Source organism: Trifolium pratense, linkage group LG5 (assembly GCF_020283565.1).
Source record: "Trifolium pratense cultivar HEN17-A07 linkage group LG5, ARS_RC_1.1, whole genome shotgun sequence".
NCBI lineage: Eukaryota > Viridiplantae > Streptophyta > Magnoliopsida > Fabales > Fabaceae > Trifolium > Trifolium pratense.
In genome coordinates, this window is record NC_060063.1 from 22,642,581 (window position 1) to 22,669,615 (window position 27,035).

A 27,035-nucleotide genomic window follows, 5' to 3' on the forward strand; every position below is an offset into this window, starting at 1 on the left:
GTAGTATTACTCTTATATTGATCAGCCATTTTCTTTAAGAGAATATGGTTTTTTTTTTTTTTGAGTCGTTCTCACTTTGATGCTATTTTAGTACGAATAACAAGGACCCGGTTTTATAGATGGAAGAAGAATAATATCTTTATGCTTAATTATCTAAGCTTAAGATGAAAGTTTTGACCATTTATTATTAATGGAAAATATTCTCTTACAGAAAATATCTATATATGTGAGTTTTCAAATCATGCATGCATGTTCGGTTTTGTTAAAATACATATGTTTGATTCATTTACGATAACTATATTCGGGAATATATTTATTCCATATGCTTTGTAACACTAGGACAATTGGACACGATAGAGATTCTATTTGGACTCGTATCGATCAGGCAAGGCTTACTCATTATATTGTTCTCGTGTATCGCTCTAATGGTTAATGAACTCCTCCTATAACGAATTGTTTCGAAGAACCCGAGTTTGAGTTCTGGTAGAAATAATTTTTTGTCAGATTTTACATACCTCACAGCCGAATTTTGAATTACCGAACGCCTTTTCCCCCAAAAAAACTAATAATCTCACCGTTCATTAACAAGGTTTTAATTGAAATATATTAGAGTAAAGTTATGTATGGATACAACACAAGAATTGGATCGAGAAAATTCACACACGCACTGTTTCGATTTAATTTTGGCTTATTTTCGAGCTTAATAATTTATACAAATAAATAAATTTTTTTAGTATGTATTATTTATAAGTTTGTTAAGGTATTTTATGAAATAATGGTTTTATGAAGATACAATTTTTACTAGTCATAAGCCTTATATATTACCACAAAAATTTATTTACGCAAGTTATTTTTCATACATTAAAAAATAAGTTAATTTTAATGGACCTAATTCACAAGCCTACAAATAGTGTGCCAAAAATATCTCCATCCCTTACTTCTTCTTACTTGTCCCACAAAAACATCGTATTATATCTTTTAATATAAGTTAATTATGTTTTTAATCTAGTTAAGAAGTTAGTTAAAAACAAAAGAAATAGAATATCTCTAACTATAAAAAGAAAGAAAAAAAATGAGCCACGTACCCTATCTACTTTTACAATACTCATTCCTTTTGTAGTATTATATATGTTCCTATTCTTTATCCACTACTTCTCACATTAATTCGAGCTTTGAACCCAAAGAAAAACTCATATAAGATAAGATCGGATATTGCAAAGAAGAAAAAGAAGAAAGAAAAAACCACACACACACACACACACAAGCACCAACAAAGAGAATTTGTGTTGAGATCATATATAAGCTGATTTGGATCTTTTTAATTTATCTTATAATATGTATTCTCAAATTTGAGAAATAATTAAATTCAGATTAAAAATAAATTTTTAAAAAAATTCACATTAAAAATATATATGTGATGTTATCTTTTTTTTTTTTTTTGGAATATATGTGAGGTTATTTTAGCTTACTTGAGAAATTTTGCAAATTAAGGCAAAAACTTGGTAGGTGTAACTTGTAGATACTAAATTGACTTGTAGTATTTCAGTTTAGGGGAGAATTTGTTAGTAATATAGCTTAGTAATTGACTTGTTTGTTCACTAAGGTTAGAGGCACTTGCAATGTAAGTAAGCTTGTTAGGTAAGCTTTGTAAGTCATTTGTATTCAATGCATTGAACAGTCAATGAGAATAAAGAGATCAACAACTTTCATCATAACATGAAAGCAATAGGAAAATAATTAAATATTTTCAAAGCTTGATTTTGATATAAAAAAATGTCTATATAATGACTTTTATTATTGAAATAAAATTTAACCATCAAGACATCAGATCTATCATGTTTTAGATTTAACTATCATGTTTTAGATAAACACTATAAGATTGAAATTAATTTGAATACTTTTAATTCAATTCCTTCATATGATGATCGATATTAATTTTTGTTATTTTGCTTGAATAATTTGTTTTTACTATTTTAATTTTTTCGTAAACCACATTAATATTTAATTTTTTTAGAAATTATTTTGCATATATTATGCTACTAATACTTTGTAAGATGTATTTAAACTTAGAATTTGACTGTACCCCTCAAACTTTCAAGAAAACGAGGTTCTAATAATTTAAAATTCGATCGAAACTTAAGAAAAATATATTAAGTATTGTTCTAATTAGAGATTAAATTTGGATATTCATGATTGATAATTAATTTTAAACTTATCCTAAAATTGAGAATTTTACTTTGATTTAGAAAATTAAGTCACTACTACAATTTTGCTTTACAATAGCGCCTATTTAATAGCGCTTTTTGTGAAAACGCTATTAAAAATCACACAGAGATACCTGTAATAGCGGTTTTGTGTCGGGCGCTATTATAGGTGACCCTTACAATAGCGCTTTACCTAAAAGCGTTGTTATAGCTTACTAACAAAAATTTATAGAAGTTTACGATGGCGCTTTCTTTTAAATCGCTATTATAACTGTATTCCTATGTTAGCGCTTTCCTTGAAAACGCTATTATAGGTGTTTCTAGTTTTCTAGTTGACTTAAAAATATAATAATTAAGCGAACATAACCTTTTTGAGCCTTGAACCCTTTTCTTCTTCATTTGGTTTCTTCGACCTCACCCAGAAACCTCCTTCGGTTTCTCCTGAATCAATTGAACCCAAAAACTCTCACTGTTGTCTTTCGTCGTCACTCAACCTCAATCACGAACTCGTGAAATCCTAAACCCCAAAATCTTAGAACTTGTTGAAAACCCTAAAACCCTCTTCCCCCATCATTCACCATCGGCCATCCTTCCAGAACTCGTTGAACCCAGAAAATCTTCATCGTTCTCCATGCTTCATGGCAATTGAACCTCGTCTCATCAGAACGTGTTTAAGTATTTGGGTTTCTCTTATTCTTCTTCTCCTTCTTCTGTAGCGAAAACTAGTTCCACTTCTCAGCTTTAAATCACACGTTATTTCCCCCCTGCATTTATGATTGTTGTATTCACAGTTTCTTTACTGAATAAAAACCCTTTTTATTGGAATTTCTAACTGTTGCTTTCAACATGATGACCCAGATGCAGGATAATTTGTTGGCACTCAAGAGCTTATTGGGTTGTTACTTACTTTTCAGGAAAGATCCTTCTTTAAGCATTTCAAATTCTTAAATTCATAGTTCTATATTTTATACTTTCTTTTTGATTTTCGGTTATTCAAGTGTGTGAAAAAAAACAAGATTCTATTTTTTATTTATAATTGATTTATTACAAATGAACTTTGACTCGTTCTATTGCTAATTAAGGAAAAAGAAAACATGTTTTCTTCTCCAATTAGTAAAGACTAGATTTTGTTAGGTAGTTATATGAATCTTCTTGAGAAGATAAAGTGTGAACTTGATGGTCATCTAGTTGTAGAATTGAAGGTAATTCATTGGCAGAGTGATTTTCCAACAACGCAGTTAGATGCTTTTGTGTAAAGTAGATTTTGAACATCTTTGTCAAATACTACAAGTGTTAAGCAGCTGTTTCATCTGCCAGTGTGAAAGTTAGTATGCTATTCATGTTAGATTCTTACCATATATCTTTAAAACTTGTGACAAATTTCATATCCTCACTAAATACACTTATGTGATTTAATTATGCGATTTAATGTCTTTATACTGATGTTGAAGTGATTTATTTAGTATTTGACTCTTCTATGGTCCAGGTTAAGTTGAACCCATCTCCTGGATAAAAGGAGATTCAGCTGCAGCAAAGAACTGCCTCAATCTTTTATTAAACAAGGTAACAATGGTCTTACTGCTAAATCCTAAATCAATTGGGCAGCATCAATGGCTCTATCTTGTCATACAAGGGTTCCTTGGGTTCCCTTGATACATTGTTTTCATAGTTATGTTTATTTTGTCTATGTATGCTTTCTATATATGGTTACATTTGTGTGGTGTTGAATGTTGAAGAGTTGAGACGAGACAAGGGATAGGTGATGGAAGTGTATTTTCTACATTTTTTGTTACTAGTCCGTGTAGCCATTTAATGTTTTTGAGCTATAAGTTTAAGGGAGAAGGCTCATAAGAAGAAAGAAGAGAAGAGAAGGCTCACATGTAGATAATTTTAAACGGACATAAATATGGCGTCAAAATGTTATCTAACATTTACTTATCTTTATGCACTTGTGCAGCGAAATCTGCCATGTCATGATTCTCATGAATAAGACTACCATAGCTTGTTAAAAATATGCAAATTAAATATCCTAATATCATCGTATGAATCTCAATCTGTCATATACATGTTTTCCCGTCAATATTTGAGAAGTAGTTCACTTTATCTTTGTTTTCTTATTCATGAGAGAATTCGAGTTGACAAGGAGTAACTTGAAGCAAAGAGGTTTGACTCACCTAGTTGTCTCACATCCTATGTTATAATTTGATTAATGCAGCCAACTACAATAAAATTCTACTTCCTTTTGCAGGTTGTTATCTTTGAGAAAAGAAGAGAAATAGGAAGAGAGAAGGGCTAGAGAGAAAATCAAACAAAAGTTGGATGAACAGAAGGTTTAGACATTTTTAATTGTCTTCCTATGTTAGCTAATTTATTCATAACATTTTTGTTTATTTTGATGGTAAGACATGAATATACATTTATGATTTATATACTTTGTATGCCATTTAAAATGCAACTCACAAGGAATAGGTGATGAATATACATTTATAATTTTTTATAGTTGTGAATTTGTATGTGTATGGAATAAGGAATACCTTTGTAATTATTTTTATGCATTTAAATTAGATACAATATCAGACCAAATTATGGAGCAATATTGATTGTTGTGTGCTTGGGTTGGATTTTCCATACTAGAGTTGTTGGGTGCATCTGAGGTTAAATATATATGACATGTATTGGCATCTACATTGGTATATTTTGGCATTTGCATGGTGCTACTTTCTCTATGCAGGTTGGAATTTGGAATTGATCAGAGTTGGTTTTGGTATTTCTTTTGCTGAGATGATGCAGGATATGTCAAAGACTCAAAAAGTAAAGAATGAAGTTTATTTTGTGAAGGGTTGGCTCATGTCCTGGCATGTAGTCTTGGTCTATATGTTTTGGCCATTTAGTCTTTTATGATTCTAGTGTTATAGTCCAATCAATATGGAGTCTTTGTTTGTATATGTTTTGGTCACTTAGTCTTATGTGATTCTAGTGTTAATAATTGTCCGGTCAATATTAGTGACTGGATTGTGTTGTAACTAGGATATTTGTGTTGTAACAAATGGATTGTGACTATGTATTTGATTATGATTAATGAAAATCAAAGTTTTTTTTTTTATTCAAAAGTCAAAGGTATTTATATTTTAAATCCCTGAGCATGTCAAAAGCAAAAAAAAAAAAAACAAAAATGATGACATACGATAGCTCTTTTTGCACGGGCGCTATTAAAAGCTGACCTAGATTATTTATAAAAGGACATATAATAGCTCTTTGGGACACGGGCGCTATTAAAGATGTACCTATGATAGCGTTTATAAAGCAAAGCGCTATTAAAGCACCGTTTCAAAAGATATCCTGGGCAGTGTTAAACAGCATACTATAGCGCTTCTTACAAAAAGCGTTGTTAAAAATGCACATTTGATAGCGTTTTAAAACGCTATTATATGCACCCAGACTTATAATAGCGGTATTAGTAATAGCGCTTTAAAACGCTATCAAAACTCAAAACAAGCGCTATTAAAGGGGCTTTTTTGTAGTAGTGAGTGTTGCAAAATTTAATTAAAAAACTGATGAAAACACAAATAATATTCATTAAATTTAAATTAAAAATTGAAATTTTCAATAATAGATAAATCATATACAATTGATTTTACTCATTCTCATGTATATATTAACCTATGACTATTTGATTCATGCATGCAATCACCAAAAAATATACCAACAACCAGCTACATGCATATCAATCATCATGAACACCACAAACCAATTACATGTATGAATTTTGAATTCGTTCTTCCTAATTATTCATGTATTAAATATGAATTTTAGAATCAAACATGTCATGTGATAAAAGAATTTATATAAAAGTTAACTAGAAATACGTGGTCTTTTTTAGGAATGACTAGGGTTTGAGGTTTTTTTAGATTTTCTTAGTTTTCTTTAGATTTTCTTTGTTTATTTCTTTTGTTTTGTTTCTTTTCCTTTTCTTTTCTTAGGTATGGTCCGTATATATTTTTCCCCTACACACACCAGCAAAGAGGCAGATGATGAGGGTCACTTAATATCTTCTAGTTACTTTGATGTCTTAATCTTAATTAGTTAAAAAAAAATATTTATTTTGTTTTTTTATTTTTGTTTTCATTCCTTTTCATTCAATGGTGAAGCTAGAACTTTTGAGTAGTGGGAAAATTATTTACATATAAATTTATAATTATTTTTAATGTATATTGTGTGTGTGTGTGTTATAATTATTTTTGTGATTTTTTTATTCCTAAAACTAAGAAAATAAAATAAATGTTTAAAAATATATAATAATAATAATAATAATAATAATAATCTAGAATTCTATAATTGTTATTTAAAATAATAATTAAATATTTATCTTGTATTTTTTTTATATAATTATCAAGGATTAATATATTTTTGACATTTTCTTTTGTATGTATCAATGTCAAACATCTATCATTTCCATGAGTATTGTTAAAAAAATGTGCTTGTTTGTAATTTTCAATAATAAATATATATGTCTTGTGTTTTTTTTTTTATAAGAAAAGAATGAATTATAAGGAGTATAAGGGGTACCCAACCCTTACGATTCTAAAAGAAGCCATTAAATGCTAAAAATGCAAGATAATGGATCTTTACACCAATCTGAAAATACAAGAGAAGACTTAGAAGCTATTCTACCAACAAACCAAAACCAGGAGATATAAATAATTTGATCCACTAAGGATTGCAAGTTAATGACATCTCCTCTAAACATTATATTATTACGGGCTCGCCACAAGCTCCATGTGGTTGCCAACCAAATTACATGTCGAGCTTTTGCATAAGACTTATTCTTCACCAAAGGAGATAAAGTGCTTCCAACACACTTCATAGGGGATAAAATCCACATTCAGCCAGACGAAAATTCTCTTCCAAATTTGTTGCGAAAAAGAACAATTGAAAAACACATGGTCAATATCTTTCTCTTCTCTGAAACAAAAAACACAACACAACTCACGCGGATTAACAATAACACCTTTTTTCCCAACGTCATACGAGTTGGTAGTCTAGGTAATAATAATCTCCATCCAAATATACTCACTTTAGATGGCATGTCATTTGTCCATAATTGATTCAAGGCTTCCACCACGTTCTCGTCGATTGCCAAAGTAACAACACGAGATAGTAAGAACACATACGTCGAATGGACCGAGAACTGGCCGGTTTGATGTATGTTTCATCAAACGCTATCTTTGTTTTGTCTTGTGTTAATTTTATATATCAATAGCGTAAAAAAATACTTTATTTCCAAAAATGCACACTTTAATTTACCCTATCAAAAATATCTTCATGCTTATACATCAAATCCTTTACAAAAGTATCTTCATAAGGTTTTGTGACTTAACTTGTTAATGAATCCAAATATACAAATAATAATCATGAAAATCATCGTATTCCAAATTTATCAATAAAATAGAAACACTATAAATCAAATAACAAACAATATAATAATACATGAGATTAATAAAAAAAAATCAAAACATGAGATGAATGTAATCCACAAATTAGAGAAACCATATAAAATATAAAAAGGGGATTACTTGCATATTGATGAATCGTAAATTGTCGTTACTTGAAGATTGTGATGAAAGTGAATTTGTGAGAAAAATAACACATTAACTAATCATTAACGATGAAAGTAACCCGTAACAAAGTGAAAACAAAGAGAGAGAAAAATTGTTACCATGGGAGATGAAGCAGAGAAACGGACGAAGGAGAAAGGAATGTTGAATGAATTCACTACTAGAAAAATCTTAAATATCGACGGGCGAAATCTGTCTCTAAAATGTAAATATTTTGTCACTAAGCATATGTTACAGACAAAATTAGAGACGAATTTGATTCTGTCGTTAATTTACTCGTCTCTAAACTATTAGAGACAGATTTATAGACAAAATTCATCGGTCACTAACAAATAAAAATTGGTCTCTAAAGGTGTGTTTGGTTGGAGGTTTTTGGAGGAGAGGGGAGAGAATATTTTAAATTTTATGTGTTTGGTTAAATTTTTATAAGGGGAGAGGAGGGAGGGGAAGTGAGCAAAATCTCTTCAGAGATCACTTGCTTCCCCCAACAATGGGGGATTTGGAGGGGATGAGAGGTATTCAATTATAAATATAATTAAGTAGTCCAAATTACCCCTTATTTTATTATAAAAGTTAAAAATATCCCTGTTATTATAATTTTAAATGTTAAATAGACTTCATATTTATATATATATACGTAGGATAATTACACTTGAATGGAAAATAATAAATTGCCTCAATATTTCTTCACCAGAGAAAATAATAAATTGCCTCATTATTCATGCTATTATTATATATGTTCACGTCAGTGTTATTATACCCATTTTTCCATATATGTTTGAATCCTTCTTTTTCTTTACCAATCTTACATACAGATGACGAGATATAAATAAATATACATAGTATCCTTCATTTTCTTCATTATTATGAGTTTTTTGTTTTACGTTTAATTTCTTTTGTTTCCATTTGTTATTTTCATTGATTTTGTTTTCATATTACTCTCTATTATGTAACCAAAAAATATTACTCTCTATTGGTTGCAGTATAATTTTATATCTGTTTTATATTTATTTCGGATTTTTAAAATTGAGAAATATTTGTGAAAAAATTGTTTGATTTGCGCAGAAGAGTATTATAGCTCAAATTATGTGCGGTTTATAATTATGATGGAGTAAATAGTTTTAAAATCATGAGTATGTTCTGAAATTATAAGGACAAAAACGTAATTTAATTTTAAAATCTCTCCCCTCTGCTCGTGAACCAAACATATTTGTATTAAAATTCATCACCTCCCCTCCGGCCCTCCCCTCCCCTCCCCTCTCCTCTCCTCTTCTGAACCAAACATAACTGTTTTTAAAAATCCTCCCCTCCCCTCTATTAAAACTCCTCTGCTCCCCTAACCGTCAGTTGAATCAAACAGACCGTAAACGTTGAATTCAAAACACAATAAACAAGCAATTCTAGCAATTCTACTACTGATTAACACAATTATGAGTCCCCGGCAACGGCGCCAATTTGATCACCGTCGTTTCGTGATCAAAATAATTTTAAAATAAGTAGTACAAGGTAGTAACCTTGGTCGTTTCGCAAGGACTCAATCGGTTTAACAATGTTAGAATCAATTTAAAGATTGCAAATTGGGGGGTTTTGGTTTTGAAAACAGTAACAACAATAACGAATTTAATCAATGTGAAAGTAATCAATCCATTGGTTTTAAGAAATCTTGTTTATCATCTATCCTAGGTTCTCATAAGATTGTTCGTTAGTTTATGCTGGGCTGATTATAGAACTAATTTAACAAGCGAAAATCAATTCTATAAAGAATCGTTGATTAAGCACCAACGTGTTCAATTGACTATGGGGATGATCAAGCGTCACCGATAACATAGATAAAATCATAACAATAATTCATTCAGCCCCTTTTTACAAGCGAAAAAGCATATATCAATTTCTATTCAAATTAATTTATACAAGCGATGAATGAATTCGAATGGTGTCGATAGTATGAATATGAAACAGAATAATTAAGCATCAATTGTATCAAACTCATACATAAAGAAGGAGACACGAAAATTGATATATGATAAGCATAAACATATGAATTGATAATAAAACCGAACCTCAAGAATCAATCACAAAATTCCTTACACCAATGGATTGAAAATAAGCTTAGTTCTCCATGAAGGTAGTGGCTGCTAGGGTTGTATTTCGTGAATGATGAATGAGTCTCCTAGCTGCTTTTTTTCGGTTTAAATAATACATGGAAACGGGCCTTAAAATAATTGGGCCGAAAACATAAAGTTGTGCTGAAAGTTAATAATTTAATTCACGTCTGAAACGTAAACGTAATTATTCGACTTATTTGCGCTCCGAATTGACTTTAGGCTTCAACACAAAAGTTGTAGCTCTCTGTCTCAGCTTTCCAACGCATCTTCCCGCGCCTCAATCCGATATTCGTAGCTCCAGTTATGACCTACAGACTGAGAAGGTGTCAAGTTATTATTAATTCAGAAAATAAGTGACGAAAATAAAATAAAGCTAGAAATAAACTTTAATATAAAAACACATTAAAATAGTGAAAATAATAAAATAAACCATAGGAATACTTAAGTACAATAGTAGAAGAATGTGCATTAAAATGCACCGATCACCCTCTCCTCTTCTGAACCAAACATAATTGTTTTTAAAAATCCTCCCCTCCCCTCTATTAAAATTCCTCTGCTCCCCTCACCGTCAGTTGAATCAAACAGACCCTAAACGTTGAATTCAAAACACAATAAATTCGTCTCTGTTTCGTCTCCATAGAAGTTATTATTTTTTGTCTATTTAAAAAAAAAATGCTTATACAACTTTTCAAATATTAATTTTTATTTATTAGATGTAATTCATATAATTTTAAAATGTGAGAAAATAAAACTTCAATCAATACCAAATTTTCAACAATAACATAAAAATGTAGGGTCATCTTACAAAAGTATCAAGTGCACCACTTTGGCACTACATGATATCAAACTTAAAGTTATCCAAAACACAAAAGTACATATAGGTCTCCGCAAATAGGTTGCGGTTAGTGATTGGTAGTGTCATATCCGAGTCTCAGACTGCGTTTATGAAGGATAGGCTGATCCTTGATGGTATTCTGATTGCTAATGAGGTGGTGGATGAGGCTCGGAGGTCTAAAAAGGAACTCATGTTGTTCAAGGTCGATTTTGAGAAAGCCTATGATTCGGTGGATTGGGGTTACTTGGAAGAGGTTATGGGGCGTATGTCCTTCCCAACCTTGTGGAGGAAGTGGATTAAAGAGTGTGTCAGCACGACTACGGCGTCTGTTTTAGTTAACGGTAGTCCAACTGACAAATTTCCTCTCGAGCGGGGCCTTAGACAAGGAGACTCGCTATCCCCGTTTCTTTTTCTTCTCGCTGTTGAGGGTTTGAATGTGCTTATGGAGGCCATGGTGACGCGTCAGTTATTCACGGGGAATAGTATAGGGGAGACTGATCCAATTGCAGTGTCTCACCTTCAGTTTGCTGATGACACGCTTCTATTGGGGGTAAAAAGCTGGGCAAATGTTCGGGATTTGCGAGTTGTTCTTGTGCTGTTTGAGACTATGTCTGGCCTAAAGGTTAATTTTAATAAAATCATGTTGGTCGGGGTTAAAATTCCTGATTTCTGGTTAGGCGAAGCTGCGGTTGCTCTATGTTGTAAAGTGGGAAAGATCTCTTTCCTTAATCTGGGTCTTCCTATTAGGGGTGATCTGAGGCGTCTTACTTTTTGCGATCTAGTGTTGGTCTGTATAAATAATAGATTGTCTGGATGGAAGAGTCGCTTTCTTTCTTTTGGTGGTCGTCTGATTTTGCTTAAGTCTGTTTTGACATCTCTACCTGTTTATGCTCTTTCTTTCTTCAAAGCTCCCTCAGATACTATTTCCTCTATTGAATCTCTTTTGATTAAATTTTTTTGGGGATGGGGGGGGAGTGAGGACTTTAGGAAAACTTCTTGGGTCAGCTGGAAAAATATTTGTTTGCGTAAGGAGTATGAAGGTTTAGGGGTCAGACAGTTGAGGGAGTTTAACTTGGCTCTTTTAGGGAAATGGTCTTGGAGGATGTTAGTGGACAAAGAGGGGTTGTGGTTTTGAGTGTTGGCTGCTCGTTATGGGGTGGAGGGTGGTAGATTACGTGATGGAGGGCGGAGTGGATCATCGTGGTGGAGAGAGATAGTGCGCATTAGGAAGGATGGTAGTGAGTCAGGGGGCTGTTGGTTTGGGGAGCATGTCTTGAGGAGGGTGGGGGATGGGTCCGATACTCTGTTCCCTGGGTGTCTGAGGTTCCCTTAAGTGAGCGGTTTTGGTGCTTGTTTGATTTGGCGAAGACCAAACTGCGTACGGTGGCTGAGATGTTCTCTCTAGGGTGGGGTGCAGATGGTGAGGCGTGGGTGTGGCGGATGCAGTTGAGGGCGTGGGAGGAGGAGATGTTGAGAGAGTGTCAGTCATTATTGCTTAACCACTCCTTGCAGCCAGACCCTGTTACAGGTTACACTGTCCAGGGAGCATATCAGCTTTTGACTCTTCAGGATCCGGTTACTATGAATGACGCGGAGAATCTCATTTGGCATGTTCAGGTTCCTTTTAAGGTCTCCGTGTTTTCTTGGCGTTTATTATGTGATAGGTTACCCACAAAAACAAACATGGTCACTCGTGGAATCATATCTACTACAGCTCACTTTTGCATATTTGGTTATGGGGCGGCTGAGTCTGCCCAACACTTATTCATCTCATGGGGAATATTCGGTTATCTTTGGGTTTTAGTTGGCTCGTGGATTGGTACTTCTGCCGTGGATTTCATTACTGTACGTGATCACTTTGTTCAGTTTACTTCTTCAGCAAGTGTTTCTCGATCGCAATGCTCTTTTATGCAGCTCATTTGGCTTGCCAGCATTTGGGTTATATGGACGAAAACAAATCATCGATTGTTCCGAGGCTCGACATGCACCCCTCTTCAGTTGTTGGACAAGATCAAGCACTTCTCTTATAGGTGGTTGAAGCTAGGCATGACAGGTATCTTCCCAAACCCTACCCGTTTTGACGGGAAAACCCCGAGCTGACTGGGTCTGGGTTCGGGTTTGGGTTTTTCCCGATTTCAAAATATGGGTTTGGGACGGGTAATGGGCACATTGATACCCACCCCGAACCCGTTCCCGAACCCGCCCCGCTTATACTAAAATTAGATTTTACCTATTTTACATTAGAAACCCTTCAACAATCTCTTAAATTACATTTATATGTTTATATTTATTTTTAATTTGAGTATTAAACAAACCATTTTTTCTATTTTTTCTTTATTTAAAAAAATATTGTTGAAACAAAATAATTTTGGACATTTAACTTCTTTTTTTGATAAAAAAATACTAAAATACAATTCAAATTCATGTGGAAAGATGCGTAACGGGGATACCCGAACCCCGATGGGGATACCCGGTCCCCGTTGGGTATGGGTTTGGGGTTATACATTTTATCTCCACTCGAAATTGGGATGGGTTTGGGGAAACCCAAACCTTTATAGGTTTGGGTTTGGGGAGGGCAATATCCGTCCCCGCCTCGCCCCATTGCCATCTGTGGTTGAAGCCGGCGAGTGTTACTTTAGCTTCAAACTACCATAGCTGGTGGTCAAGTCCTTTGCTTTGTTTGGGCTTTGTATGATTTGTTTTTGGTTTTTACTCTGACATTATGCAAACTTTTGTAGTCTATCTCGGTATTTCTTGTGCTGAGGGGACTGATTTGTTAATATATATATATATATATATATATATATATATATATATATATGTATGTATATATATATATATGAGAATGTGAGAATGAATTTTCAGCCTTTAGATTAAAATTAATGGCTTAGATTAACGTGTGCCTCTCTTTTACCCCATGTACCACATCTTTTCCTCTTCTTCTTCTTCCACATAGCCTGCCAAAGGCAACAAATTATTTTTCACGTTTTCACCTACCAATCAAAGTATTGTCGAACCACCTCTGCCTCGGTCGCCACCTCCCACCATGTTCCTCTCTCTCTCTCTCTCTCTCTCTCTCTCTCTCTCTCTCTCTCTCTCTCTCTCAGTATTTTGTCATTCTTGCTCTTACCCATTTCCAGCAGCTCTTCTTCTCCGTGTTCCACCACTAGTTCTGGCTTCTTCTCTTCATTCCTATTGTTGTCGCCTTTGTTCACCGGCGTGTTCACAGGGTCGCTGTCATTCGCCAGCATGAATCTGGAATACAGCGGAGGCTAAAATTACCTTGAAGTTCGCTTTTTCAATAAACCTGGAAAAAAAATTCGGCTTCGTTTCATTTCCATGACGTCTTCCTCATCGTCGTAATTGCAATTCTCTTAATCTAGAAGATAATCTTAATTCCCTGTTCCCCGTCACATGAAGATTATCTTTTTAATTACTTTAATTCACTTATTCAAATTGAAACCTGTAATTATTTTAAATCCCCAAATTATGAAACTGGATTTAATCCAACAACTTGAGATTTGAGATCTCAAGGCAAAACAAACCAATTTCAATCTATTATAAAAGAACCATTAGAAATCAATAGCACCGCCGGAACGGAGAGATGACCGACGGGAAAGAGAGACGGTCGCACATAGAATGAAGAAGTTGAATATGCACAGGAATGAGAAAGACACACGTAAGGATGTTTTAATCTCAACCGTTCTTTTTTAATCTGACGGTACCTATTCATTCTCATATAAAGATGTCATTCTCATAATATACATCATATATATATATATATATATATATATATATATATATATATATATATATATATATATATATATATATATATATATATATAGCTTGTTAAAGAAAAAGTAGATATAATTGATTTAATAAAAATATATGGCTTAATATTACACATTTTGTTCCTCATCTTTATTTTAGATTTTAAGTTGGTCCCTTATCTTTTAAAAATTTCAAGTTGGTCCCTTATCTTTTCTGACGTCAACTAGTTAATAGATAAGTTTCGTCTTCAATCTTAATCTTCAGGTTCAATATTAAGATTCGTCTTCAATCTCTTAAGTTTTGTTCAACCTTTTAACATTTAGATTTGTTCAACCTTCAACTTTTTCAACATTTAACTTTAATCAACCTTCAGGTTCTCATTAGGTTATTGAAGAAGTTGGTAATTAGGTATTTGGAATTGAATGTGTCCTAGCTTTGTATGAATAAAATACTACACTTAACACTAGAATACAATCTAACTATGCACACACCCCATTATCCCTAGCATGAACAACTACTTTTCTTAATTAGTCACGTAACCTATTTAAACAAAAAATTTATTTAAACAAAAATTTGATTAAAAGCACAAACTTAAAAAATTTTAAAATAAAGACTTAATTAGTAAAATGGTCTTTTAAAGACATTTTTGGTTTCACATTGGTCCCTTAAAGAAAAAAAGGACCAAATAGATCCCTTAATGAAAAAAAAGTCTGAATAGGTCCCTTAAAGACATCTCCGTTAATCAGTTTGGTCCCTTAAAGACATCTCCGTTAATCAGTTTGGTCCTCGAAAAAATGGACGGAAAGGACCAAACTGATTAACGGAGATGTCTTTAAGGGACCTATTAAGATTTTTTTTCTTTAAGGGACCTATGTGAAACCAAAAATGTCTTTAAGAGATTATTTTTTATTTTTTTGATAAGTAAAATTTGAATTATAAGGAGTACTTGGGGTACTCAACCCTTACAATTCAAGAATAATCACATTAAATACAATCAAAGCAAGCTAATGGATTATTGCACCATTCTGAGAAAACAACATTAACATCACTACCTCGGCCTATGAACCAAAACCAAGAAATATAAATAATTTGGTCCACTAAAGTAGCTATATTAACATGTTCACCTTTAAACAATATATTATTGCGCATACGCCATATGCTCCATGTCGTCGCTAACCAAATAACATGTCGGAATCCTTTGCTAAGTTTACCTCTTGCAATGTCTCCAAACAAAATAAAATGTTGAGGGATATCTTCAAAAGATAAGCAGTTTTTGTCCAACCACCTAAATATGTTATGCCACACTTGTTGAGTCACTTGACAATTGAAAAAAATATGTTGAGAATCCTCCACCTCCCTAAAGCAGAAAATACAACATCTCTCATAATTATTGGTGATAATACCTCTATTGAAAAGAGTCTCCCTTGTTGGTAATTTATCTAATAACAACCTCCAACCAAAAATGCTAACTTTCGTCGGAACATTATTATTCCAAAGATCCTTCAAAGCTGACAATGTTTTTGGCTCAATTTCCACCAAGTTAACTCTCTTCAGCAGAACCGCATAAGCGGATTGAACTGAAAAAATACCCGCCGTGTTCGGGATCCACCGGCGTCTATCAGCAATGTTCCTGCAAGGCTGCACCTGTTCCAATAGTAAAAATAATTCTGCAGCTGCTACAGTTTCTGTTTCGGTAAGCAGGTCTGTCCAATCAAGCTTCCACGACCAAATATTATTATCCCATGTCCCCATGGTCGAAATAGTGGCATTTTGATGAACTGTTTTTACGAACAAAGCGGGATACAAGTCACAAAAAGGCTCCATTCCAATCCATCTTTCATTCCAAAAACTTATGTCTTTCCCATCTCCGAGTACGATACTAACATTATTACCAAACCAATTACCTTCCCCCCCGCCACCCAATTTCAAAATGTCTCGCCACCAAATTGAAGAATGTTTAAGCCCCTCCGTCCCTTTTCCATGCAAAAGATTTGCAGTGAAAGATCCATATCTAAAATTCAAAAGTTCTTTCCATGGCGTTATCATTTCCTCCAAGCATCTCCACTTCCACTTGCATAAAAGTGAGGAATTAAAGAGCCCCAGATTTTTTATACCCAATCCTCCTTTGTCCTTTGGTTGACATATGCGGTCCCAACTCACCCAACACACTTTTTTATTATCTGTTCCACCGCCCCACAAAAAATTTCTTTGGATACTAATCAACTCATTTATCACACAAACCGGTGCCTTGTAGAAAGAAAAAAAAATAAAGAGGTAGACTTGAAAGAACAAAATTAATGAGAGTAACCCTACCTCCTATAGAAAGGTTACGACCGTTCCAAACACAAAGTCTTTTTTTCATGGATTCTAAAATAGGTAACCAAGTGGCTCTTCTTCTAGGATTAGCTCCTACCGGAATACCAAGAAAACGAAAAGGAATAGACTACACTTCACAATGCAAGAAGGAAGAAGAAGCCCGTAAAAACTGGTCCTCAAGATTAATTCCGTAAAGCTTACTCTTGTAAAAATTAACTTTCAAACCAGACACAATCTCAAAACTCCGCAAAACAGTTTTAATAGTCCAAAGATTATCCCAATTACCTTCTCCCACAAAAATAGTATCATCAGCAAATTGGAGAGTATGGAAAGAAATATTGTTACTAACCTTGTAACCATGAAAAAGGCTTCTGTCCACTGCACTATGCATAAGGCCGGTGAGACCTTCAGCTACAATCAAGAAAAGAAAAGGAGAGAGTGGATCTCCTTGCCTCAAACCTTTACCAACATTGAAATCATCCGTTGTGCTACCGTTTACCAAAACAGACATGGAACTTTGGAACACACAAGCACGAATCCAACGACGCCATCCTTCAGCGAAGCCCATTCGAATCATCATATATTCTAAAAAATTCCAATTCACCGTATCGTAAGCCCTTTCAAAATCTACCTTAAACATCAAGCATTTATCTTTCCTTCTTTTTGCTAAATCTATCAATTCATTAACAACTAATACTCCATCCAGAATATGCCTGTTGGGTAAAAAAGCAGATTGAACATCCGATATTAATTTGCCCATTACTTTCTTCAACCTAGCTGCTAAGACCTTTGATAAAATCTTGTACATACTAGAAACCAAACAAATAGGCCTATAATCCGAAAGACATTGCGGATGATCCTTCTTTGGAATAAGAGCCAAGAAAGAAGCGGTAATTGCCTTTGGAAGGGATGCGCTGTCGTGAAATTCTGACAAAAACTCCATAATATCCCCTTTTAAAATCTCCCAACAAGTTTTCAAAAAATTAAAATTGAAACCGTCTGGACCTGGGCTTTTATTACCATCACTACTCCAAATCTAACTTCATCAACGGTAAAAGGTGCCATCAACGAAAAATTATCCTCATCAGAAAGTGAATGAAACGTAATACCATTGAGATTCGGTCTATTCTCCCAATTCTCCTTAAAATTGTTCTCGAAAAAATTCTTCACAAAACCCTTCACCTCTTTCACCCCATGTACCCAATGGTCTTCGTCCTTCAAAGCCATTAATTGATTCCTTCTTCTTCTACTTTTTATGGATTCATGAAAGTATCTAGTGTTTGAATCACCTTCTTTGACCCACCTCGTTCTAGACTTTTGTTTTAGAAGACTCTCCTTGAGATGAAGTTGTCTCCAAAAATCTTTATTAAGCCCTTCCCTTCTAGTTAACTCTACATCCATGTCATCTCCACCCAAAAGACCTTCGATGTCATTGATGTCCTTCACAGTCTTCTCAATATTAAGATCAAGAAAACCAAAAATCTCTCTATTCCACTTTCTCAAACTTTCTTTCAATAGTTTAAACTTCTCTTTTAATACATAAGCCTTTTTTCCATGAACAACAAAACTCTTCCATGAGGACTCCACAAAAGAAATAAAATCTGGATGATCCAACCAACCATTGATCACCCTAAAAGGTTTAGGACCCCAGTCCTTGGGTGAGACTATCAACCAAATTGGACAGTGATCAGATATATCGCGATCTCCTATCCACTGCCCGGTGATACCATGCTTAGTAACAAAACCATCAGATAACAAGAATCTATCTATCCGACTCTTTGATTTGCCATCCGCACTGATCCAAGAGAATTTTTTTCCTAACACCGGAACATCTATCACTCCCATCTCTTCAACAAAACGATTAAACATAATTCTTTCACTTTGTCTGCCGTCCGCACTACTACCTATTCTTTCCGAAGAATGTAAAATGGCATTAAAATCTCCTCCCACACACCACTCTCCTACTCCACTATGTTGCTTTAAAGTCAACAAATCTTCCCACATTTTTTTCTTTTTGACAAAATTACAAGATGAATATACATTGACAATATGCAACACATCACCATCCATATCCACACTAATGCCCAAAAATCATCACCAGAAAAGCTATTAAGTAAATTGAAAGAGGCAGAGTTCCAAATAATTAACATACCTCCGGAGAGTCCTTCCGGATCCTTCGACACCCAATTAACATCCTTGTGACCCCATAAGTTGTGAATACAATGATCTTCGATGTTCACTTTTTTGGTTTCTTGAAGCAAACAAACATCAAATCCCCCCTTTTGAAGAAACAAGTGCAGTCTACGCCGTTTCGCACTCCCTCCCCACCCCCGCATGTTCAAAGAAGCAATCTTCATAAAAGATGGGATTGTTTGTGCTTCCTTCTAATACTGTCATCCAATTCTTTTTTTTCATTGACATAAATGTGATGAATACAAACCTCCTCCGTGCCATCTTTTGCACCCAGCACAATAGCGCACTTCCCTTGTGGCGATGTCACCTCCACCCCCAATTCTAAAGCTCCGCGCCACACTTTTGTAGCCACTGCTTGATCAAAATTCTCTAAAAAATTTTTATTGCAATTACGAATATCTGACGAATTGATCGAACTACAATTCAAAACGTCTTCAGCTGCAGGTACTGCAGCCAATTGTTTATCTTCGTTATCGTCGTGAAATGACAAGCTTCTCCGTACAACCCCACTAGCAACAGGACCGCGCCGGGATCCTTCTTCCTCATCGGATTGAGAAGGTTGTGCGGCAGAGATTGAAGAGGAAGCTCGATTCTTGCGTGTGACTAAGCTGCGATTAAGATGTTGTTGTTTTCTCAAAGACGCAGACGGTGGAAAGATAGGTAATCTTTGGTTTTGTGTGGTTGAATTGTTTTGTGGAGTTTTGTGTTTTTGCTTGATGGAATTTTTGTGTTTCTGCGTGATGGAATTTTTCTGTGAAGTTTTGTGATTTTTTAGGCCTTTATTCAATTTCTTGTAAACACTCCTTGGGCCATCGCTATACACACATCCCTTCTGTTCCTTCAAACATCCACCGTCTATATCATTCAAATGGTTGAATTTGCGACAAATACCCATATCTTCAGATTGAGTCAGCCTGTTAAAAGCACCCCCTGTGACAGAATCATGTGAATTGATAGAAATATCAGGCCCATGCTTCTCCTGGCCCAGCAAAATTCCATCCAAAACATTAATTATGTCTTCCTTATCCACACCCCCTTCCACATTCGCACACCCCCCAACAGAATTCAAATTTCCAACAATTTGATTATTGTCTAAATAAAATGAATTAATTGACTTTTCCTCCAAAACCTCCTTATCAGTTAATGATGCGCCATCCTTATCTATAACAATAATAGGAGAATTATTTGCATTAACAACAGAATTTAATGCCAATAAATTTTCCCCCTCCCCCTCTGATTCTCTCTCCGGTTCCTCATCCACCGCCAACAACCGGCTCTCCGCCTCGTCTTCATCGTCCTCTGAGCTATCTCCTTCGTTAGCTCTCCCATCTTGAGCTTGGACTTGAGGTAAGGAAATTCTCATGGGTCCATACGAGTCTTCGATGATCCTAAGATGAAAAATTTCTCCATTAATTTTCACATCAAAAAACTCATCCACCACTTGTTGACAAGAAGTTCGAATCAAAATTCGGGCAACATCCATGGTTAATTTCTTATTTGTTGCATCATCAGAATTCATGAACGTGCCCCACGATTTCGTAACCTGAGTGAAAAAAATGTCATTCCACGCATGAAGAGGAATTCCGAAAATTCTTAACCAAGCCACTCTATCCACATCTACATCCGCTGGACACCAAGGACGAATCTCCCTAAACCATTGATCCAACCAATCTTTCGCGTCAACTAGTAAAGCTTGCACCTCTCCCTCTTCTTGGCCTTCTAACAATGTCAAGTTTGATCCTAAAGGAGTAACCTTGATCCCAAAATACCCTTCCGTGTGAAAAGCATTTTGGATATTATACGACATACCCGGATTAATAACAACTCCTATAAAAGCCTTTTTCAATCTCAACATGTCTTCCTTCTCAGCCTCATAGGAAACAACAACCCGTTTCTGCCCTCCGCTTCCATCTCTGGTTCCCCCCTTCAGCACCGCCTGAGCATAATTGTCCCCCAACGCTGTCGTATCATAATAATGCTGATTTTGACCGCCTCTAAAAGTGGGTTGTAAATTTGCTTTCACAGGTTGTATATTTCTATGACTCCTCTTCGAGTCCTCAGTCCTGACATTGCTTCGTTTGTACCCATCTGAACGGTTGAAACGAGATAAATTGACTGAAATTTTATCTCTCCCGATGATAATATTATCCAACGTGGATTCAAACTCTCGTGAGTCAGCTACCCGATCAAACCGCGCGAAACCAAATCTTCTACCGCCCTTATCCCTCTTTGCTGGTATCACTACCTCCATGATATCCCCATAGTGGTGAAAAACGTTGAACATAGCCTTTGCCCCGAAGCTATCCGGAAAATCCGTAAAAAAATATGTGGTGAGGAGGTTATTATTATCCTTATTGTGATTCCTTGCTGTTGCTATATCAGATTTGTACTTCTTGTTGTCTTGTCTGTGACGACCTCTAACTGTCTGCCAATCCTGATCATCGTCCCCCATCCTTCAGAGAAAAACTTTCGTCGTACAATTGCTTCGCCAAAACTGGTCCCTAACCGAGGGTAACTCCGTTGCCGGAGAAACCGGGTTAGGACTTTAAACTCTCGTTTGGCTAATCAACCGACGTTGAAAGTTGTGAGAAAGGAGGAATAAGACAAAACAGGAGAAAAGAACTAGGTTTCACGAAATCACTGTTTCAATGGCAAAACAACAAATTATCTGCCTCGTTAAAAAACCTTTCTAGTAAAACCCAATGGGAAAAAAAACTAAAAAAGGGAAAAAGAGTACAGATAATTTTGGAGGGTTCATACTGTGATCCTTAGGATCTTGATTCTGTATTCTGTACGACTAAGGTTTGGTACGCAATTGCTCGGTGGATTGGCAATTCCTTAATTCCTTAATTCCTTAATTCCTTAATTCTGCCACGTATGATATCCAAAATGATATCATATTGAAAATGCTATAAGATACAAAAATTTGGATCAGTTTTCTGCCAAGAAATAAAAACCTCGGATAAGTTGATGTCAAAGGGGATTATTTTATTAATTAAGCCTAAAATAAACATAAAAGATGAAATATATAATTAAATTTAGGGCAAATGTAATTGACCACCCCTAAAGTTTCCTTAAACAACAAAGACACCCTCTCTAGTTTTCGTAAAACACTCACCTCCCCTCAATTTTAACACTGTTTATGTAAAGATTAAATCGTATAGGACAAAAGTGCAATTTAATCTAAAAGATACGGACGAAAAACCGAACAAAACTAAAAAAACAGTAGTGAGAGAGAAAGTTAGCGTTTTCCATAATTTCTCATTTTTGAACCTTCCGCATCCGCCCGAAGATCTTCCGACCACCGTCTCCGATCGATTGTCCGACCTCAGGCTTCACCGTCAGATCGCTTCTTTCAAATCCTATCTCGCTGGTATTCTCACGCGCTCTCTTTCTTCCTCTGTTTCAAATTTATTGAACTAGTAATTCTACGATTTTCTTATAATTGATTTTTATTTTTTCAATTAGTAATCATTATTCTGAGATTTGATCTTTTTTCATGTATGTAATGTTGATAATCTCATTCATTCAAAGCATATTACAATTTCATAGAAATTTGGGGAAATTTGAATAAGTGGAAATGGTATGATCCAAATTCCCACACAACGAGGCTATGTTTGGATAAACAACTTATTTGCAACTTATAGTAGGAGGGCTTATCATGATAAGCGATTATGGCCCCGTTCAGATTAGCTTATTTTTTAGCTTATCCAGACAGCTTATACAATTTTTATGTATTATTATAAGTTTGTCAAGGTAATTTTTTATAAAATAGCTTATAAAAATACAATTTTCACTAGTGTGAACTTATAAAATAGCATAAAACATAGGACCTGTTTTTATAGATTTTTTCAAAATAGATTATTGTAGTGTTAAATAATTTTGAGTAAAAAAAATTTACAAAGAAATAAATTTTTTATAAAAGCTTCAAATGAAAATTTGGTTTGAATAATTATTCTTAAAATGTTATTTTAGGTATTTGATCATTTTATTGAAACTTTTTTTGGATATCAAAATTTCGAAAAATCACTTAATTTTGAAGCTATTTCAAATAGATTTTCATAAAAATCATTTTTGAAATACAACTTTTTCAAAAAATTGTGATTTTGACTATGTTTTGATCTTCAATAATGTGTGTTTATGTTATATGATATCAAAATTAGTGTTTAAATTTAGAAAAAACGAATATAAAAAAACTTGTAATATTTTGAAAATCGGTTTTAGAAAATCTATTTTCAAAAATACAAAGAAAAAATCTATTTTTTTAAAGCTGAAACAAATAGGCCCTTAATTTATATTGCATAAGCTCAAAAATAAGTTAATCCAAACGGGGCCTATGTATAAGCTTACATAAGCTATTTTTGTAGCAAGAGATATAATAAAGTTAATTTTTTTTTTTTTTTTGTGGTATATGCTGCTATAAACTATTTACATAAGTGATGTTAGAAAATTTGTGAAAATAAGTTGAAAATAGCTTATGAAAAATGTTATAAGTTACTTTCTCAATACTTATGCGCCAGTAGATAAGCTCGAATAAGTCAATCCAAACCGGTCCTAAATCTTAGTGAAAATTTCAACATTTTATCTATAAATAGGAGGAATCGTCGCCACACTATCACACCATGCAAATGAGATGGTAGCAACCTTGTTATTTTGTTCTTAAAGAACATGCAAAGCCACTAGGTTTCTAAAAGTCTTTTTCAGTTTTCACAAATCACAAAGCAAAATCCTTAGAGTTTGAATCATTGTCTTCAATCACAAATCGTGGAAAGTTACGGTATACTCAAATTCCACTACGTGCTATAGCCACTATTTGATAACACCGTACTAAATAGTGTATTGCAAATAATAGTGATTTGTTCAAATTCTGCTACGCTACAGCGCCATATCCCGCTATTTGAGTTTGACAACACTGGTTTGAATAACATACCTGAGAAAACACTTTTTGAATTTTAAAAGACGTTAAGATAGGGGCATTTCAGTAGTGAAATTATAGGAAAAGAAAAGTACTCTTAATTCTTAACATCTTTGCAATTATTGTCCCTCCTCAATCTCACTGAACCTCTAGCTGTGATTAACTCATTAACTGTGAAGCGGATGGGCGAATTGTGGCTACTGCATTGGAGGAATTATCCGACAGTGTCTATGGTAGTGAGACTAGTTTTTACTGTCATACTACCGCTAGACGCCGGTGGTAGTTTAGCTTGCATGATTAATTTTATGTCTTTATCTCCTTTCCTCCTTGCCTTAATATGAGGTAAAGTCTCACAGATATTATAACTTTGAACTAGGAAAACAATGGCATGGAGAGGACAACTTTCGAAGAACATAAAAGAGCTTCGACTTTTGATGTGCCAGTCATCTCCTGCAAGCTCATCTGCAAGGTTATATTTATTTCTTTCTTTTAATTATCTTTTAAATAGCTTTTGATTACTTTTTAATTAATTTGAATCTCATAAATATTTTAATTTTTTAACGAGCTCTTATTATTATTATCTTTTTGTTATCTTAGGGCATTTGTTGAAAAGAATTATAAGGAACTAAAGACATTGAACCCAAAACTGCCCATATTGATCCGTGAATGCAGTGGAGTTGAACCCCAATTATGGGCAAGATATGGTAACACCCATCTTATATCTCATTCTTTTATAATTTGAATTTCATACCCGGTGATTTGCATTCACGTTCCATATCATCTTTCCCAAGCTTTTACCTCCCTTAGTTCCGTAACTGGATTTTTTGGAACTTAACATTAATGCTCTGACATTGAAAATATGCTAATCAGCATTGTTCCCTTAAATTCATTTCAATTTCAAAGGCCATTAAGTTATTTATAAAGAATATGATAGTTTTTTAACAGGCAAATTGTTAGTGGCTAATCAAAGGTCTTTAAGTTATTTATAAGAATATGATAGTTTTTTTAATAGGCAAATTGTTAGGGGTTAATTTGTCCGGGGGAGAGGGATTTGTTAGTAGCAGGAAATCCAGGGATCAAATCTTGGACCATCTACATAATACTCCTTTCTTTGGTGTTCTAACCCGTAGCTATGGACTACTCCTTCGAGGGCGGGAATATTGTAGTGTTAGTAGTCTATACAAAGCTAATTTTCAATAGTAGCCCAATTTTGACTTTTGTCCACAAGTAGCGTATAATGTGAATTTTGTTGTGATTGTTACTTGAGATTAATTTGCTTATTGTGGATGACATTGAATGCAGTAAGAAAATTAAGTCAATTTTGGTATACTTGCTCTTCCATGATGGTGCAAATTTCTGAATATATGTTGTAGCTCATCCTGTTAATTTGCATTATTTTGTACTGGTTATATATTTGTGATATACACTCATTTCCTGTAAATTAATCCTTAAAACTAGATTTGGGTGTTGAGAAAGGCATTAAGCTGGAAGGCATGACAGAGCCACAGATTTTGAAAGCACTTGAAGATCTGGTAAAAGCAGGACAATCTTTGAAAGCTTGATATTACTGCTTAGTCACTTTCTGAGATGGAATAAATTTTATGTTGCACTTATTATTACAACGTGTCTCTAAAGTCATTTTAAGAATAAATCTGTTGAGTCTATATTTAAGACTGGATTATGCATTTTGAGTACATTTATCGCAGATTAAATATATTTTATTTGATTCATCAAGCAGGCATAAGCTCTTGATGCTATTTCAAATGGCCCATACAGCTTTTGCTTGTCTTTGAAAATGAGTATAGTTAGATGAACTTGTAACAAATCCATGGATTAAAGGGAAAAGGTCATATCCATATGAGAGATAGAGAACATATGATCCTCTGAAGATAATATTGTTACCAACTTTGTAACAAACTAAATGATACTCTATAATCATTGTTACCCTCTCAAGCTGATAGGTGTTATCAGCACAATCAGCTTGAACTAAGATCGTCAAAAGGAGGAGGAGGAGGACGGGGGGATAGCCAATGGAACGTGTATTCATAGAACTTTTTTTTTGGGTCGAAAGACATGAGATTTCAAAATACACACAAGGCCAAAGAAAAACATTGTAGTAACTGAAGAAATGTAACTAGGCCTAGCTCAAGGCATGATTGATGTTGTCTGTTGGTGTCCCAAAGTTGAAACTAGAAACTTGTGACCAAGGTCCATAGCGTACCGTAGAAGCTCATTCGAGCGTCGAGGATATCAACTACACATGTCTCTTTTGGTCTTGTGAGCATAGCTTTTAAACTTTCACTTTTTATACTAGCTCTCTTATTTTTATTTTTATTTTTCTCCTCTGACAGTAGCTTTGTTATCTTTCAGTGATGAAGGAACTTGGTCTTAAATTTCCAAAAAATACTATGTGGAAATATAATTTCTCAAATATTAAAATATCAAAATTTCAATGTTTATTTTACATATACCTCTAGGTTCAGTTGCCAACTCCAAATAACGGGTAGAAAAAGAGGTTATTTAGGCATTAAATTGGCAGGTAACAAAAATAAAATGGCAATGGGTTAATAACATTTGCCAAATTGTGGGTTTCATAGAATAGTAAATCCGTTCTTTATTTTTTTTCTCCCCATTTCTGAAACTTGACATGGCAAAGTGGATAACATTAAAAATCATAGAAGTAACTTAAATAAAGTACTCGTTATTGTTTGATTGCATAATAAGATATCCAATCAACAACTAACAAGTCTCTATCACACATGTCATTTTATTTTACTGTCATCACTTACGACATCTTTGCTGGCTTATGCCTACTTGACAATTTCAAAAAACAAGAATACTTTGTCTGAATCATAACCTTTTATTTTTCTTTTTTCATATATATGATAGTTTTTTTTAACTATTATCAATTTTAATGACCAACTGTATCCAGGCCACCTTGATCATATCGACACATTATCATTATGGTGACAACATCAATGTTAACTCTACTAGACGGATTTAGTGTTAGAATTAGTCAATTTCACATTAAACTAAGCACAATCTATACCTTAGTTCACTAAATCTACAAATGTTCAT

The 27,035-nt window shown here is 34.2% G+C and overlaps 2 protein-coding genes across 2 annotated transcripts; one reads left to right on the plus strand and one right to left on the minus strand.

Moving 5' to 3' along the window:
* Positions 1–17,824: 17,824 nt before the first annotated feature.
* Positions 17,825–18,919, minus strand: LOC123886261. Its single transcript, XM_045935593.1, has one exon. It carries the CDS (start codon positions 18,917–18,919, stop codon positions 17,825–17,827), a length of 1,095 nt encoding a protein of 364 aa, XP_045791549.1.
* Positions 18,920–22,230: 3,311 nt separating this feature from the next.
* On the plus strand, positions 22,231–25,730 carry LOC123885364 (NADH dehydrogenase [ubiquinone] 1 alpha subcomplex subunit 2). Its single transcript, XM_045934639.1, has 4 exons — positions 22,231–22,415; positions 24,334–24,426; positions 24,555–24,661; positions 25,416–25,730. The coding sequence occupies exons 2-4, from the start codon at positions 24,341–24,343 to the stop codon at positions 25,517–25,519; spliced, it is 297 nt and encodes a 98-aa protein (XP_045790595.1). The 5' UTR covers positions 22,231–22,415; positions 24,334–24,340; the 3' UTR covers positions 25,520–25,730.
* Positions 25,731–27,035: the final 1,305 nt, after the last annotated feature.